The 18,177-nt window shown below is 42.8% G+C and overlaps 1 protein-coding gene and 1 pseudogene across 1 annotated transcript; both read right to left on the bottom strand.

Moving 5' to 3' along the window:
* Positions 1-3,067: 3,067 nt before the first annotated feature.
* LOC136465529 (probable plastidic glucose transporter 2) lies at positions 3,068-9,594 on the bottom strand (annotated as a pseudogene).
* A 721-nt stretch (positions 9,595-10,315) lies between these two features.
* On the bottom strand, positions 10,316-17,037 carry LOC136467010 (probable plastidic glucose transporter 2). Its single transcript, XM_066465566.1, has 15 exons — positions 16,745-17,037; positions 16,420-16,506; positions 16,194-16,308; positions 16,016-16,083; positions 15,790-15,922; positions 14,591-14,690; positions 14,362-14,474; positions 14,176-14,269; positions 13,299-13,452; positions 13,049-13,192; positions 12,896-12,969; positions 12,706-12,794; positions 12,017-12,131; positions 10,884-11,068; positions 10,316-10,703 (listed from the first exon to the last, which is right to left on the bottom strand). Exons 2-14 carry the CDS (start codon positions 16,499-16,501, stop codon positions 10,886-10,888), a joined length of 1,464 nt encoding a protein of 487 aa, XP_066321663.1. The 5' UTR covers positions 16,502-16,506; positions 16,745-17,037; the 3' UTR covers positions 10,316-10,703; positions 10,884-10,885.
* Positions 17,038-18,177: the final 1,140 nt, after the last annotated feature.

Raw genomic sequence — 18,177 nt, 5'->3', positions numbered from 1 at the left:
ATATCACGAACAAGCTCATCATCATTCATTGTAAAGGAGTCAAAATTTTGTTTAGCTAAAGAATGTTTTTGCTCACGGACATTACTTGTGCCGTCATGGAGCTCTTGGAGTTTTAACCAAATTTCATGTGCCGTATTTAAAGTGAATACTTGGTTAAACACATCCATGCTAAATGATTCAAACAAGCAATTTTTAGCTCTAGCATTGAAATGCATTTCTTTTTCATCACTCTTTGTGGATTTTTGGGATTCTTGATAGGTTTCATCTCGTCACAAGTGACTCTCCATACACCCAAATCAACCGCCTCAAGGTGGCAAGCCATTCTAGCCTTATAGTATGGGAAGTTAGTGCCGTCAAAGTGTGGAGGAATAGAGGTATCCATCCCAACCACTCTAAGTAGCGTCGGCTCAATGGCGGTTAAGCCAAAGGTCCAAATTGAGCCAACCGGCTCTGATACTAATTGAAGGGGACCGTGACGTCTAAGAGGGGGGTGAATTAGGTAACTTGAAAAACTTCAATTCTAAACTATAGCCTCTTTTTCTAACATTAGCAAAACCTATGCAAAAGATAAACTATCTAAATGTGCAACTACGGTTTTGCTAGTGTGTTGTTATCTCTACCGCAAAAGGAGTAATTCAATCAATGTAAATGCGGAAGCTAAAGAGCAAGGTAGAGATATGCAAACTCCCGTCGACGACTCTGGTATTTTTATCGAGGTATCGAGAAGCGCGTAAACTTCCCCCTAGTCCTCGTTGGAGCCCCTCGCAAGGAATCCCTCGCAAGGGCCAAGCTCCCGGTCGGGTAACTCCGTGAATAGCCACAGTCCTTCCCCATGCACAAGTGGGTCTCTGACATGCCTTCCGGCAAGCCTCTCCCGGATGCTTCCCATCGTCTTCACTATCAAGCTTCTGGCCGAAACGCCACGGGCCTTGTTCCCTCCGGTACACGGTGACAGCCACACCACAAACGTGGTTGGTGTGATCTCGCAAGACTTCAAGCCCCTCCGATGTACAACAATGGTGCTCGCAAGCACCAGGTAGCAAGAGGTATGCAAACCTCACTAAACACTAGGCCTAAACCTAGAGCAAGCGCATAAGCGGTGGTCTAATCAACCTAAACACTTCGCAAAGTACCTACGCTAATCACCTAATAAAACATTAAGCACTATGCAAGTGGAGATCACTAAAATAGTGTATCAACACCCTTGATATGTTTCCTCAGCTCTACACCTCTCATTTGGCCGGTTGGGGTTGTATTTATAAGCCCCACTGAGAAAGTAGTCGTTGGGGACGAAATCCCGCTTTTCTGCTATTGACCGGATGCTGGAGTCGTCCTGATCGTACGCGTCCGGTCGTCCCGACTGTTGGAGCCGCGAACACTTGATCGGACGCAGCCAGCGTCCGGTCACCTGCCACCGGACGCGTCTGGTCGTAGTTTCACCGCTCTAGAACCTCTCTGTACTTGATCGGACGCTGCTGCCCAGCGTCCAGTCGCTGCTGATGACGCCTGTCTGCCGAGCCTCCAATCCAGCGTCCGGTTGCTTCTTCCAGCGTTCGGTCGCCTCTGCGAGCTCGTTTCTTCACGATCTTGCGTACGGCTTGTTTCCTATCTTCATGCTTGGACTTTGCTTGATATCTTGAGTCTTCTCTTGTGCTCCTAAGGTCTTGGTTATAGTGTTGATCATCGGATTATCACGTCGCCTTTGTCCAAGTCATGTCTTGCACCCTATTGAACTACAAAACAAACACTTGCAAATTCATTAGTCCAATCTGGTTGTGTTGGTCATCAAACACCAAAATCCAAAGTAAATGGGCCAAGGATTCATTTTCCTTACAATCTCCCCCAACCAATATTCTATCAGTGGTTTCTAATTCTCGTCGTCTACGGCGAGTGACTTTTGCGGTCTTCAAAACCTTGTTTGGCGAGGGTGTTTACAGGTGTTCCTTTTCTTTGCTTTCTTTTTAGTGCGATTTCTTTGATGTCTTTTCAATGCGATCTCCGAGTTTTTGCAGGCTGTGGACGCTGGAAGGAAGAAGACGATCAATTTGGTCTTTAATGTACTCTTTTTTTCTTAGAGATCGTTTTGTGTCTTATCGTCTATTTTTTTGTATTGGTCTTTCTTTTTCTTCATATATACTCCCTCCGTCAACGAAAGAATGCAATTCTCGCTTTCCAAGAAGTCAATCAATTTAAACTTTGACAAAATTATATAAAAAATACTAATACTCCTAATGCAAAATTAGTATCATTAGATTAGTCATATAATATATTTTCATAATAAAATTATTTGGAGACATAAATATTAATATTATTTACTATAAACTTGGTCCAACTTGAACTACTTTAACCGACACGAATCTCATAATTACATTCTTTTCTGGACCGAGGGAGTATAAGATGTGAGACACTCTTTTGAGTGTCATTATAAAAAAAAGAATAATCAATGATTTGGCCAGTGTTTTTTTAGTGCTCTTGGAAATAAACTATTGATAAATTGTGAATTACACAGCGTTCTGTTTGTGGAGTAATACTTGCCTAGTTCAGTCTTCCAGATATCAGTTATCAATTCCCGATTGTTACATGTTTTCGAATGGGTACCTCTAACCTGTGACCCAATCTCAATTGACAGAATTGCTTCCAACATTCTAATACTGAGGTGTCGTTTGATGTTCAGGGCGGCTCTAGCCCCAGCTTCTTCTTGACGAGGAATCGTTTTTCTTTCTCTCGAAATAAACTAAAAAACACTAAAGCAAAAATAGTCACTATTTTTGGTTTCACAGACAATATGATGTATAACAAGTCAAAACCATGCCAAAATGTCTCTACGAAAGCGACCTCTATGCAGTAGGCATGAACTCATGGAGACGGGCAGTGGTGTTACGTTCCCGATTTCTGACCGGATATGTTCACCGTTCAGGCTGCGGAATTAGGACGCGTAAGAGCTGGAACAGAGCTTTTCCGTCTATAAGGCATCTCCGTACAGTGTTAATGTTATTATTCCGACTATTATTACTGTGGTACATACATGTGTTTCAAGTGATAGTGCCTCGTTTCGGCAGTGCTCATCAACGGTCAAACAGTAGTACGTTTTTTACCTGATATATTAAGGCGTATATAGATAGAACAGATGACAACACAAGTATGAAGCATCCTAACTAGGGCGGGCTATACAGGCATAACTTCAGTACATGATGATCTATGGAGACGCCCTAGCGGTCGCAGGCGCATATCTGGAACTTCCCTGAGACCATTTGTAGGGCGTTTCCGTTCTCAAGAGACGACTTCAGGAATGAGCTTCTGCAGGGCCAGCTTGTTTGTGTTCAGCAAACAACGTAGCAACAGATTCCAGTCACGTCAAATATATACCTGCAATGAGGAGCGGTTGGCCTGTGAATCCAGTTTATGAAAAGGTAAGGCGTTCCTGGGCATGCTTCCTATTCACATGGTCTTCTCATAAAAAATACCAACTAAGCATATTGCGTTTTGAGTCAGCTCAACTCCTGTGCAACTCATGAATGTATGATGATAAAATTAACCAAGGTGTACCTTTATTGTGGTTGCAGGAGTGAAACTTCTATCTCTTGTAAAGTCTTTCCCTTTGTTTCTACCACATGGCGCCGCACAAATATTGAGGCTACCACGCAGAATGACGAAAATATTGTGTAGAGAAGCTGTGGACCAAGTTGCTCCAGAAGACGCAAGAACAGCAAACTAACAAAGAAGTTCACAATCTGCCAAAGTTACATTCAAGGATTGGATGTCAATGAGATATATCATTTTAACTCTGAAAAATAACTCAAGAAACATGGATAAAACCATCTATAAAAACAAGCACAAGTGTAGACCACTCTTGCTAGTTTGGACTTTAATTGTTAGGAGAAAAAAGTTTTTTCTTTAGCCCATAGTCACTAGTGACTAGTTAGTTGATACTCATCTACACAAACAACAAGAAACCCAAAGACCAAAACATTTTTTAGAGAGATTAAAGGCAAACTCTATCCTATACAGAGTACTTCTGGCATAAATCAAAATTATGAGTTGAAATTTCAAGTACCTAGCACCAACTACATACTTCCAAATTAACTTTCAATTCTTTCATGTGGTATGTAGGCATGTAGCATATATAAAACTATGGAAATGGAATGTGGTAGATAAAGGAATGGCAGACAAAAGGTGCAGGAGGTGGGGCACACTCTTACGGTCTTATAAGAAAACATTAGCAGAAGACATGCTATGCCAATCTCCAACCATTTTGCGCATTCAGGTTGATTAAACAGTTTGGCACCCTTATACACCTTGTGACTAAAGCTGGGTTCCATCTAGCTGCTGTCACGACCTCTCCATTTATCAGTGCTATCAGCACTTAGGCCATTTACCACCAATCAAAAATTTAACTGGATTAAGGTGGCAAAAGCAACAACAACAACAAAGCCTTTAAGTCCCAAACAAGTTGGGGGTAGGCTAGAGTTGAAACCCAACAGAAGCAATCAAGGTTCAGGCACGTGAATAGCTGTCTTCCAAGCACTCCTATCTAAGGCTAAGTCTTTGGGTATATTCCATCCTTTCAAGTCTCCTTTTATTGCCTCTACCCAAGTCAACTTCGGTCTTCCTCTGCCTCTCTTCACGTTACTATCCTAACTTAGGATTCCACTACGCACCGGTGCATCTGGAGGTCTCCGTTGCACATGTCCAAACCATCTCAACCGGTGTTGGACAAGCTTTTCTTCAATTGGCGCTACCCCTAATCTCTCACGTATATCATCGTTCCGAACTCGATCCCTTCTTGTATGACCGCAAATCCAACGCAACATACGCATTTCCGCGACACTTGGCTGTTGAATATGTTTCGTAGGCCAACATTCTGCACCATACAACATAGCAGGTCTAATCGTCGTCCTATAAAACTTGCCTTTTAGCTTCTGTGGTACCCTTTTGTCACATAGGACACCAGACGCTTGCCGCCACTTCATCCACCCTGCTTTGATTCTATAGCTAACATCTTCATCAATATCCCCGTCCCTCTGTAGCATTGATCCTAAATATCGAAAGGTATCCTTCCTAGGCACTACTTGACCTTCCAAACTAACATCTTCCTCCTCCCAAGTAGTAGTGCCGAAGTCACATCTCATATACTCAGTTTAGTTCTACTAAGTCTAAAACCTTTGGACTCCAAAGTCTCCCGCCATAACTCCAGTTTCTGATTCACTCCTGTCCGGCTTTCATCAACTAGCACTACATCGTCCGCGAAAAGCATACACCAAGGGATGTCCCCTTTTATGTCCCTTGTGACCTCATCCATCACTAAAGCAAACAAATAAGGGCTCAAAGCTGACCTTGATGTAGTCCTATCCTAATCGGGAAGTCATCCGTGTCTCCATCACTTGTTCGAACTCTAGTCACAACATTGTTATACATGTCCTTAATGAGCCCGACGTACTTCGTTGGGACTTTATGTTTGTCCAACACCCACCACATAACATTCCTTGGTATTTTATCATAAGCCTTCTCCAAGTCAATAAAAACCATGTGTAGGTCCTTCTTCTTCTCCCTATACCGCTCCATAACTTGTCTTATTAAGAAAATGGCTTCCATGGTTGACCTTCCGGGCATGAAACCAAATTGGTTCATAGAGACCCGCGTTATTGCTCTCAAGCGATGCTCGATAACTCTCTCCCATAGCTTCATAGTATGGCTCATCAACTTAATTCCTCGGTAATTTGTACAACTTTGAATATCCCCTTTATTCTTGTAGATCGGTACCAATATACTTCTCCTCCACTCATCAGGCATCTTGTTCGATCGAAAAATATGGTTGAACAGCTTGGTTAACCATACTACAGCTATATCCCCAAGGCATCTCCACACCTCGATTGGGATACCATCCGGTCCCATCGCCTTACCTCCTTTCATCCTTTTCAACGCCTCTCTGACCTCAGATTCTTGAATTCTCCGCACAAAGCGCCTATTGGTGTCATCAAAAGAGTCATCCAACTGAAAGACTTGTGTCCATATTCTCACCATTGAACAATTTGTCAAAATACTCTTGCCATCGATGTCGGATCTCATCCTCCTTTACCAAGAGATGCTCCCTTTCATCCTTAATGCACTTAACTTGGGTTGAAGTCCCGTGTCTTTCTCTCACGAACCCTAGCCATCCTATAAATGTCCTTCTCTCCTTCCTTCGTAAAAATTATTTCTGTGAGGCTTCAAAATCTATGAAATACAAGCCTAGACTATCCACACCTCAATCCAGAAACATTTCGACACAATAAGGCCCCTTTTCATTTCTGTGTTAGTTTATGAGTTTGATCCCAAATCAACTAAACAAAAGGCTAGACATTTTAGAGATATATAATGTACAATTCTTCCATACTGGTATGCTTCTTTTCCATCTAACAATTCACATGCGTGCCTGATATCATGGCTCATGGAGTTCTTACCCAATGTACAGACATGCAGAGAGCCATAGCCTTAGCCCGGATTTTATTGGGGAAAATCTCAGGCAAAAGAAGTCCTGGGACTGGGCCTGCTCCTAGTGAAAATGACAAGACAAACCTGCGAAAATCCTAGTCGTAAGTAACTGGACCAAAAAATTTACAAAAGCTATACTCATAAAAAAGTAAACCACAATTGTCAAACAGAACAGGTGTGCTATGAACATAAAGGCAAATGACAGAATTTTAGCTTCTGGTATACAATTCAACCAATTCGAAAATAGTAAATACATATGGAGAACTGCTATGCAGCTTAGGTGATACAACATCATTAGGGAAAACAGATATCAAGAATGACAATGGAACACGTACAGTACCGATCTACTATGCTATTAGACAAAGATCAACCAGTAATTCAATCTCCTACACAGTAGCAATCAATAATGGAAGTAGTAGAGGTGTGGTCAAGACAACATCAAGCAAAATAAAAAAAATTAAAAACATGATCTGAACGTTTCATAGCCAATATAAAGTGACTTCCATTTATTACCAAGTTTTATAAGAACATAATCATCTAGGACAAATTAATGTAGAATGTTAGTATGAGGTACCAGAGGCAGATGTTTCAATTAGTTCAGTTCCATATGAAACACACAGAGAACTAAGCTACAAAATGTATCACGCTTGGAACTTACAACAGAATGCCACCAACTGAAAGATATACACTTGTAGAACCAAGATACTGACGGTTTGCTCCAACAGCCTGAAGCCCCATTGCAAAAGCCTATACCAGTAAAGTGCTGTCAGTGATGTTCAACATATTTTTTACTTTTTCAGTGTTTGCAATTTTTGATAAAAAAGTGCCATTTATCATGGTCGCTTACCATCCCAAGGAAAACTCCCTGAAAGAAGCACTTTTCTACCTAGCTTGTCCCATTAGAAGCATTGCTACAATTGAGCCTGCAAGACAGCACACAAAAATAAGTCATCTGATAAAATGAACATAATAACACTGTACAAGAACAACTTTGAGCGCACCTGATAGATTTGAAATCCCCATGCATATGTTGGCAAGGTTAGAGGGCACCCCCCACACTTCTGAACACAGTTGATGAGAAATAGAACACAGAATTTATGCAGATAACTGTTGTAAAGCAAAGAGCGTTGTGCCAATAAAAACAACTGTACCAAAAAAGGGACCTTGTAATGAACAAACTTCACGGCCAGACTGCAACTCAGGTTATTAGAAGTGCATAAATGCAACAAAAAGAATAACAGAATAGCTTGTACCATTAAAGTGGCGAACCATAGAACAACTCTGAGTCTTCACACTTTCTCACATATCTCCTCTTTCAGATCTAGAAAGTTCTGCCATGGCAGATTTTACATGAAGGGGGCCTAGAAGCTTTTCAAATTGCATATCTCTCTGCTTCACTCATTCTTCCACCCCTGCATACACAGAAAACAGGCCTCATCAAATCACTCTGGAGTCTCGAAGGTCTCAAATTTTTTTTTTATCAAACAAACAGGAGACTGTACAGGGTAATGTGTACTTAATACGGTCTACTTGTTATTTCTTATTAGCTATTTGAGGTGTTAATTAGCATCAACTTGCAGCTAGTGACTAAATACGCTAGCATTTGTGTACACGTTGATCTCCATAAGGCAAATTGGCCCCTCCTACAAGTTGTTCCTAGCTACGACACTGCTCAAGTATGTAAGGCTCGAACACAAGAACACACATACACAAACCACATATATCAATTCATACAAACAGTCACTGCAGAGCTTGACCAAATGGGCCATGGCCCTCCCTAATTTTCCATATTGCTTTGAGTTTTATACTTAATCATGCTTAAACACTGCTAACCTGGCTATTTTAGCACTAGTGGCCCCACATTTATGTGAAGCTTCACCACTGCATACAGTTAGTGGCTTTGACAATCAATATATCGCATCATAGTCATTATGAAGTATGCTGTACTAAATACTGAAGCAACATGAGACATGAGGTTCGTCGACCCGTGCCATTCATGTAACCCAACCATTTTCAACGAGTAAAAGAAAAACAGCAGCATTCATATGGGTGACCAAAGAAACAAACATGCATGTTTGACTTGATAAATCAGAAACATAGCATAGAAACCAAGCAATGTGCCAAAGCAGAAGTACCTTATAGAGCCACTGGGGGCTCTCAGCACAAAACTCCATACCAAGAGCTTGTAAAGTCGCTGGGATAGTGGCAACCCAGAAACACACTCTCCACCTGCCAACGGCAATAATAACTTCAACCAATGTTCTATCAGTGGTTTCTAAATCTCGTCGTCTGCGACGAGTGACTTTTGAGGTCTTCAAAACCTTGTTTGGCGAGGGCGTTTGCAGGTGTTCCTCTTCTTTGCTTTCTTTTCGGTGCAATTTCTTTGATGTCTTTTCAGTGCGATCTCCAAGTTCTTGCAGGCTGTGGACACCGGAAGGAAGAAGACGATTAATTTGGTCTTTGATGTACTCTTTTTTTCTTAGAGATCGTTTTGTGTCTTATCGTCTATTTTTTTTTATTGGTCTTTCTTTTCCTTCAGATATACTTCCTCCGTCAACAAAAGAATGCAATTCTCGCTTCCTGAGAAGTCAATCAATTTAAACTTTGACCATAATTATACAAAAAATACTAATACTCATAATGCAAAATTAGTATCATTAGATTAGTCATATAATATATTTTCATAATAAAATTATTTGGAGACATAAATATTAATATTATTTGCTATAAACTTGGTTCAACTTGAACTATTTTAACCGACACGAATCTCATAATTACATTCTTTTCTGGACTGAGGGAGTACAAGATGTGAGACACTCTTTTGAGTGTCATTATAAAAAAAAAGAATAATCAATGATTTGGCCAGTGTTTTTTAGTGCTCTTGGAAATAAACTATTGATAAATTGTGAATTACACAGCGTTGTGTTTGTGGGAGTAATACTTGCCTAGTTCAGTCTTCCAGATATCAGTTATCAATTCCCGATTGTTACATGTTTTCGAATGGGTACCTCTAACTGTGACCCAATCTCAATTGATAGAATTGCTTCCAACAGAGAACCGAGCGTAGCTCGGGTGGCGAGGCTCGGTGGTTGGAACCTTGCTGGCCGGAGTTCGAGCCCCCATGATTGTGAATTTCCGGTCTTTCATCGGGGTTTGCCCCCAATAAATTTCGTTGTCTCTCACGCGTGGAGCCACAAAGGGAATGCGACGCACCCGTCGTCTACGGTGTCATGGTTGGACCCAGTGATCTCTCAAAGGACACGATCTGGTGATCTGGGTGTAGTTGTAGGTTTGTTTATATACGTGTGGTGTGAATATGGTGTGCGTGTGTGAGGTTGGTGTGTACATGAACAGATGCTACAGCTGTATCCAGATGAGTGGCGTCAAAAAAAAAATTTGCTTCCAACATTCTAATACTGAGGTGTCGTTAGATGTTCAGGGCGGCTCTAGCCCCAGCTTCTTCATGACGAGGAATCGTTTTCCTTTTTCTCTCGAAATAAACTAAAAAACACTAAAGCAAAAATAGTCACTATTTTTTGTTTCTAGCCCCAGCTTCTTCATGACGAGGAATCGTTTTCCTTTTTCTCTCGAAATAAACTAAAAAACACTAAAGCAAAAATAGTCACTATTTTTTGTTTCACAGACAATATGATGTATAACAAGTCAAAACCATGCCAAAATGTTTCTCTACGAAAGCGGCCTCTATGCAGTAGGCATGAACTCATGGAGACGGGCAGTGGTGTTACGTTCCCGATTTCTGACCGGATATGTTCACCGTTCAGGCTGCGGAATTAGGACGCGTACGAGCTGGAACAGAGCTTTTCCGTCTAATAGGGCACCTCCGTACAGTGTTAATGTTATTATTCGGACTATTATTACTGTGGCACATACATGTGTTTCAAGTGATAGTTCCTCGTTTCGACAGTGCTCATCAACGGTCAAACAGTAGTACGTTTTTTACTTGATATATTAAGGCGTATATAGATAGAACAGATGACAACACAAGTATGAAGCATCCTAACTAGGGCGGGCTATACAGGCATAACTTCAGTACATGATGATCTATGGAGACGCCCTAGCGGTCGCAGGCGCATATCTGGAACTTCCCTGAGACCATTTGTTGGGCGTTTCCGTTCTCAAGAGACGACTTCAGGAATGAGCTTCTGCAGGGCCAGCTTGTTTGTGTTCAGCAAACAACGTAGCAACAGATTCCAGTCACGTCAAATATATACCTGCAATGAGGAGCGGTTGGCCTGTGAATCCAGTTTATGAAAAGGTAAGGCGTTCCTGGGCATGCTTCCTATTCACATGGTCTTCTCATAAAAAATACCAACTAAGCATATTGCGTTTTGAGTCAGCTCAACTCCTGTGCAACTCATGAATGTATGATGATAAAATTAACCAAGGTGTACCTTTATTGTGGTTGCAGGAGTGAAACTTCTATCTCTTGTAAAGTCTTTCCCTTTGTTTCTACCACATGGCGCCGCACAAATATTGAGGCTACCACGCAGACTGACGAAAATATTGTGTAGAGAAGCTGTGGACCAAGTTGCTCCAGAAGACGCAAGAACAGCAAACTAACAAAGAAGTTCACAATCTGCCAAAGTTACATTCAAGGATTGGATGTCAATGAGATATATCATTTTAACTCTGAAAAATAACTCAAGAAACATGGATAAAACCATCTATAAAAAAACAAGCACAAGTGTAGACCACTCTTGCTAGTTTGGACTTTAATTGTTAGGAGAAAAAAGTTTTTTCTTTAGCCCATAGTCACTAGTGACTAGTTAGTTGATACTCATCTACACAAACAACAAGAAACCCAAAGACCAAAACATTTTTTAGAGAGATTAAAGGCAAACTCTATCCTATACAGAGTACTTCTGGCATAAATCAAAATTATGAGTTGAAATTTCAAGTACCAGCACCAACTACATACTTCCAAATTAACTTTCAATTCTTTCATGTGGTATGTAGGCATGTAGCATATATAAAACTATGGAAATGGAATGTGGTAGATAAAGGAATGGCAGACAAAAGGTGCAGGAGGTGGGGGACACTCTTACGGTCTTATAAGAAAACATTAGCAGAAGACATGCTATGCCAATCTCCAACCATTTTGCGCATTCAGGTTGATTAAACAGTTTGGCACCCTTATACACCTTGTGACTAAAGCTGGGTTCCATCTAGCTGCTGTCACGACCTCTCCATTTATCAGTGCTATCAGCACTTAAGGCCATTTACCACCAATCAAAAATTTAACTGGATTAAGGTGGCAAAAGCCTGATTTAAAAATTATTTCTGTGAGGCTTCAAAATCTATGAAATACAAGCCTAGACTATCCACACCTCAATCCAGAAACATTTCGACACAATAAGGCCCCTTTTCATTTCTGTGTTAGTTTATGAGTTTGATCCCAAATCAACTAAACAAAAGGCTAGACATTTTAGAGATATATAATGTACAATTCTTCCATACTGGTATGCTTCTTTTCCATCTAACAATTCACATGCGTGCCTGATATCATGGCTCATGGAGTTCTTACCCAATGTACAGACATGCAGAGAGCCATAGCCTTAGCCCGGATTTTATTGGGGAAAATCTCAGGCAAAAGAAGTCCTGGGACTGGGCCTGCTCCTAGTGAAAATGACAAGACAAACCTGCGAAAATCCTAGTCATAAGTAACTGGACCAAAAAATTTACAAAAGCTATACTCATAAAAAAGTAAACCACAATTGTCAAACAGAACAGGTGTGCTATGAACATAAAGGCAAATGACAGAATTTTAGCTTCTGGTATACAATTCAACCAATTCGAAAATAGTAAATACATATGGAGAACTGCTATGCAGCTTAGGTGATACAACATCATTAGGGAAAACAGATATCAAGAATGACAATGGAACATGTACAGTACCGATCTACTATGCTATTAGACAAAGATCAACCAGTAATTCAATCTCCTACACAGTAGCAATCAATAATGGAAGTAGTAGAGGTGTGGTCAAGACAACATCAAGCAAAATAAAAAAAATTAAAAACATGATCTGAACGTTTCATAGCCAATATAAAGTGACTTCCATTTATTACCAAGTTTTATAAGAACATAATCATCTAGGACAAATTAATGTAGAATGTTAGTATGAGGTACCAGAGGCAGATGTTTCAATTAGTTCAGTTCCATATGAAACACACAGAGAACTAAGCTACAAAATGTATCACGCTTGGAACTTACAACAGAATGCCACCAACTGAAAGATATACACTTGTAGAACCAAGATACTGACGGTTTGCTCCAACAGCCTGAAGCCCCATTGCAAAAGCCTATACCAATAAAGTGCTGTCAGTGATGTTCAACATATTTTTTACTTTTTCAGTGTTTGCAATTTTTTGATAAAAAAGTGCCATTTATCATGGTCGCTTACCATCCCAAGGAAACTCCCTGAAAGAAGCACTTTTCTACCTAGCTTGTCCATTAGAAGCATTGCTACAATTGAGCCTGCAAGACAGCACACAAAAAATAAGTCATCAGATAAAATGAACATAATAACACTGTACAAGAACAACTTTGAGCGCACCTGATAGATTTGAAATCCCCATGCATATGTTGGCAAGGTTAGAGGGCACCCCCACACTTCTGAACACAGTTGATGAGAAATAGAACACAGAATTTATGCCAGATAACTGTTGTAAAGCAAAGAGCGTTGTGCCAATAAAAACAACTGTACCAAAAAAGGGACTTGTAATGAACAAACTTCACGGCCAGACTGAACTCAGGTTATTAGAAGTGCATAAATGCAACAAAAAGAATAACAGAATAGCTTGTACCATTAAAGTGGCGACCATAGAACAACTCTGAGTACTTCACACTTTCTCCATCATCTCCTCTTTCAGATCTAGAAAGTTCTGCCATGGCAGATTTTACATGAAGGGGGCCTAGAAGCTTTTCAAATTGCATCTCTGCTTCACTTATTCTTCCACACTGCATACAAGAACAGGCCTCATCAAATCACTCTGGAGTCTCGAAGTCTCAAATATTTTTTTTTATCAAACACACAGGAGACTGTACAGGGTAATGTGTACTTAATACGGTCTACTTGTTATTTCTTATTAGCTATTTGAGGTGTTAATTAGCATCAAACTTGCAGCTAGTAACTAAATACGCTAGCATTTGTGTACACGTTGATCTCCATAAGGCAAATTGGCCCCTCCTACAAGTTGTTCCTAGCTACGACACTGCTCAAGTTGCAAGGCTCGAACACAAGAACACACATACACAAACCACATATATCAATTCATACAAACAGTCACTGGCAGAGCTTGACCAAATGGGCCATGGCCCTCCCTAATTTTCCATATTGCTTTGAAGTTTTATACTTAATCATGCTTAAACACTGCTAACCTGGCTATTTTAGCACTAGTGGCCCCAACATTTATGTGAAGCTTCACCACTGCATACAGTTAGTGGCTTTGACAATCAATATATCGCATCATAGTCATTATGAAGTATGCTGTACTAAATACTGAAGCAACATGAGACATGAGGTTCGTCGACCCGTGCCATTCATGTAACCCAACCATTTTCAACAAGTAAAAGAAAAACAGCAGCATTCATATGGGTGACCAAAGAAACAAACATGCATGTTTGACTTGATAAATCAGAAACATGGCATAGAAACCAAGCAATGTGCCAAAGCAGAAGTACCTTATAGAGCCACTGGGGGCTCTCAGCACAAAACTCCATACCAAGAGCTTGTAAAGTCGCTGGGATAGTGGCAACCCAGAAACACACTCTCCACCTGCCAACGGCAATAATAACATTGGTACAGATAAATTTCACAAATATGAAATTCAAAAGGCATGTAAAGGACTAAAACAGAAAGCTTCTAACCATCCATCGATATCTTTGACAGGTGTACCAATTAGGAGTGATACTATAATTCCAAGGCAGGTTGCAATCTGAACAAAGCTACCATATGTACCCCTCACCGTAGGAGGAGAAACCTGCATTCCATCAGAGGTGGACATAGACAAAGAACCAGATGAAAATTATATCAGAATAGAAGGTAAACCATATGAGAACTTTACAATAGTCATTTGAGAAAACACGATCTACATACCTCCGTTATATAAAGTGAAGCAACTGGTGGACCCAATCCCATCCCTGTTCCTACCAAAAATCTTCCGAGGAGCATACCCTCCAAACTATTGGTGAGAGCACTGCAATTGTATGGTATTGTTTTAGTTACTTCTCATCATTAGCAATATTCTTACTCTAGGGCTTCTATGAGTGGCCAAGGAGCTTTCACAGTGCCCACATGAAAATGTAACAGGTAAGCTAAGTTTACCCCATATTTGGAAGAACTGCACGGTTCTTACAGGACCATTACATTATGTTACTTTACATCATTGTTCAGTTACTTTTTGTTAATAAGGAAAATTGTGTTGTTTCTTTGGCTGGGCAAGGAGCTTCCTGTGCCCAGATGATACCACAACAAGTATACTCCCACGTACCTCATATTCGTGGTTCATCTCCTAAATCTTAATAAAGTTAAATTGTAAAAAAAAACTCAACGATTAATTCATGGATTACTCAAGCAGTGCCTGTAAAAAAAGAGGTAGATATTTTACCCACAATTCAACTTTTCAGCAATTCTACAGAAGCAACAATAGACCGGCAACCAGTCAGCAGGACACTAGTCCAAGAGACCAATTCACCAGCAAGGCAGTCACCAGATGGTACACCCAAGGTCCAAGTAGTAGTACTTAATTGTTTGACAAAAAACAGACAACTTCCACTGACTCAACCAAAGAATAATGACTCTAAAAAAAACAAAGAATAATGAATGCTAGCAAGTGGCGCTTAAATACAACATTAAACCAATCAGAGACAGGATCTAGTGAAAGTGAAACAACAACAACAACAAAGCCTTTAAGTCCCAAACAAGTTGGGGTAGGCTAGAGTTGAAACCCAGCAAAAGCAATCAAGGTTCAGGCACGTGAATAGCTGTTTTCCAAGCACTCCTATCTAAGGCTAAGTCTTTGGGTATATTCCATCCTTTCAAGTCTCCTTTTATTGCCTCTACCCAAGTCAACTTCAGTCTTCCTCTGCCTCTCTTCACGTTACTATCCTGGCTTAGGATTCCACTACGTACTGGTGCCTCTGGATGTCTCCGTTGGACATGTCCAAACCATCTCAACCGGTGTTGGACAAGCTTTTCTTCAATTGGTGCTACCCCTAATCTATCACGTATATCACGTATATCTAGTGAAAGTGAAAGTGAAAGTGAAAGACAAATCAAGTGGCACATGATGTCACCTTATGGCAGCACCAATGATCATAGGCAGTGCACTGAGCTGGAACGCACGGCGTCGCCCAATCCCGTCGGCGATGGAGCCGCTGAAGAGGCACCCAACAAAAGCTCCTCCCAAGCAGATACTCACCACGAGCCCTGCACCCAACAGAAGCACAAGCACAACTCGAGTATAACAAGTAAATAAACTGACCAAAACCACTACAATTAACAGAAGAAATGCCCCCGTACCTTCAGCAAGCGTGTTGCCGGTGAAGCCAAGGTCAGTGGAGATGCTCTCCAAGGGCTCGTTCACCACCCTGCGTCATCACCATCACGGCACCAAATGATTCAGATGAGGGCAACAGAGTCCAGATGAGGGCAACAGAGCCATCAGAAGTGCAGAAAACGTGGGCGGAAGGGCACGCACCCGGAGTGGTATCCAAAGAGGAACGAGGTGAGCGTGGCGACACAGACATGCGGCAAGGACATGCGCCACGACGGCCCCGCGCCGCCGCCGCCGCCGCCGCTGTCCGTCATTCTCACTGCGGAAATGGAAATGGAAACGGAAATGGGAAAAGGAAATGAGATTCAAATCTCACCATAAATTAACCAAGTGGTAAGAGGAACGGGGGGAAACCGAGCGGGGTACGAACTTGGCGTCTCGACGTCGGGTTCCATGGCTGTTTCCCTGGATGGCACGCGCTTGTAGACGGAGGAGTTAAGCTTCCACCGCATCGCCGCTGATTACACAGAGACCAATAAGCGATTAAGCGATTCGGCCGCAGAACCAGTGCAGCATGGGGAAGGGATTGGAGGGTTCGGGAATGAGGACCCGAGAGAGAGAGAGAGATCTAGGCCGGTCCCAGGGGAGGAAGGTGACTAGGTGAGCGACGTGGGAGGAGGAAGGGGCGGCCGGGCGGGTCGGTGTATTAATAGCGGCGGTTAAGTAAATTAATCGGGAGTCGGAGGCTTGTTTACCTGGCCACCGCGTGCGCCTGCATCAGATCGCGCGGGGGAGGCGACGTGTCCGCCGTGCGGTGCTGGTGCAGTGAGGGCGGAGGCGGCGCCGGATCTGGGGAGGACGGAGGGAGCCGAGGGATTGCTTCGGCGTTGGTTAGTCAGATGATGATTGATCCCGGGCGGGTGGGTTTGGCGAGGGAGCACGGAGACCGAGAGGAGGGTGGTGGAGCGTGGAGGCCTGCCTGCCGAGCTGCCGGCGCGGAGATCGCAGGTGGGTGGGGTGGGGGGAAAGGGCGAAGGGGAGCTTGGGGAGGCTGTGCCGTGATGAGGTCGTGCTGCCAGGCCAACACGGGGGTGACATGCTGGCAGCTGGCAGGAGCGCACGGCGGAGGGGAAGGACAATTGCGTTCTAGCCCTTGATATTATTAAATTTACTCGGAACAAACGCTATGTTCGGCTGGGCTAAATTGGATGGCTGGGCTGGTTTTGGAGCCCAGCCGGCCGAACAACTGACGTAAAAGCCGACCGGCTGGCGTATTCAACTCCATCGGTCGTTCCGTTCCCCCGATAGCCGCTAGGGCTTGCGCTCGGTCGCCCCACAGCTTCTCTCCTCCGCGCAGGCCGCGACGGCCGTGAGCTCCGCTTCGCCGTGCCTGCCCTAGCCGCCGCAAACGGTTCCCTCCCCGCCCGCCTCGCAACGCCGTGAGGGCGCCCCGTCGTCGTCGACAGCCTTTCGTGGCGACCGCTAGCTCCGCATCCCTCCTAGAACCCGCCGCAGTCGAAGCCCGTCCGCCGGGGACAGGTAACCCCGGATACGAGGCCGGCGTCATCCCTCCCCCTCCGGATCTGACCCCCACGTGCTCATTTTGTAGGTGTATCCCGACCGCCGCCCATGGATCCGTATCTCAGCTCGTCGGAATTGCCTGCCTCTTCGCCGAATCTAGGGACCCTAGGTTCGTTCTCGTGCACCTGCGTCCCAACTCTCGCTAATCATGGTCGCCCTGCTGTGCCCCACCACGCCACTTTCCCTTCGTCGCTGACTCCCGGTAGACCAAACCCTAGCCAGGCGGCTCATGGCCGGGGCGGCTCATGTTAGTCTTGATTCTGTTGTTGGATGTGCATGCAACTAGTAATGCTATTGGATACTTGGGCTCATAGGCTCTTCCCTAGGTTTGCATGACGCGGCGCTCATGTTTGTACAAGTTCTATGATGCAACTAAGTATTAACAATCCCAACACATTTTGGCTGAGTGGCTAACCACTTGTTTGTTAATAATACTCATTGTCTAGTTATCCAATCATGCAAGAGCTGCGTCACCGACTTCTAAGGAACCTGGATCTCCTAGTCTTGTGACATTTCCACCTTTTGAACAAGAAAACACTCGCTTTCATGGCTAGATGCTAGACAAATGGTAATTTTACCCTCACTGTAAATTGTCAAAAGTATACTA

This window comes from Miscanthus floridulus, chromosome 7 (genome assembly GCF_019320115.1).
Source record: "Miscanthus floridulus cultivar M001 chromosome 7, ASM1932011v1, whole genome shotgun sequence".
Taxonomy (NCBI): domain Eukaryota; kingdom Viridiplantae; phylum Streptophyta; class Magnoliopsida; order Poales; family Poaceae; genus Miscanthus; species Miscanthus floridulus.
Note: the sequence above shows the minus strand (reverse complement) of the source record. Positions and strands in the feature narration are given on the sequence as shown.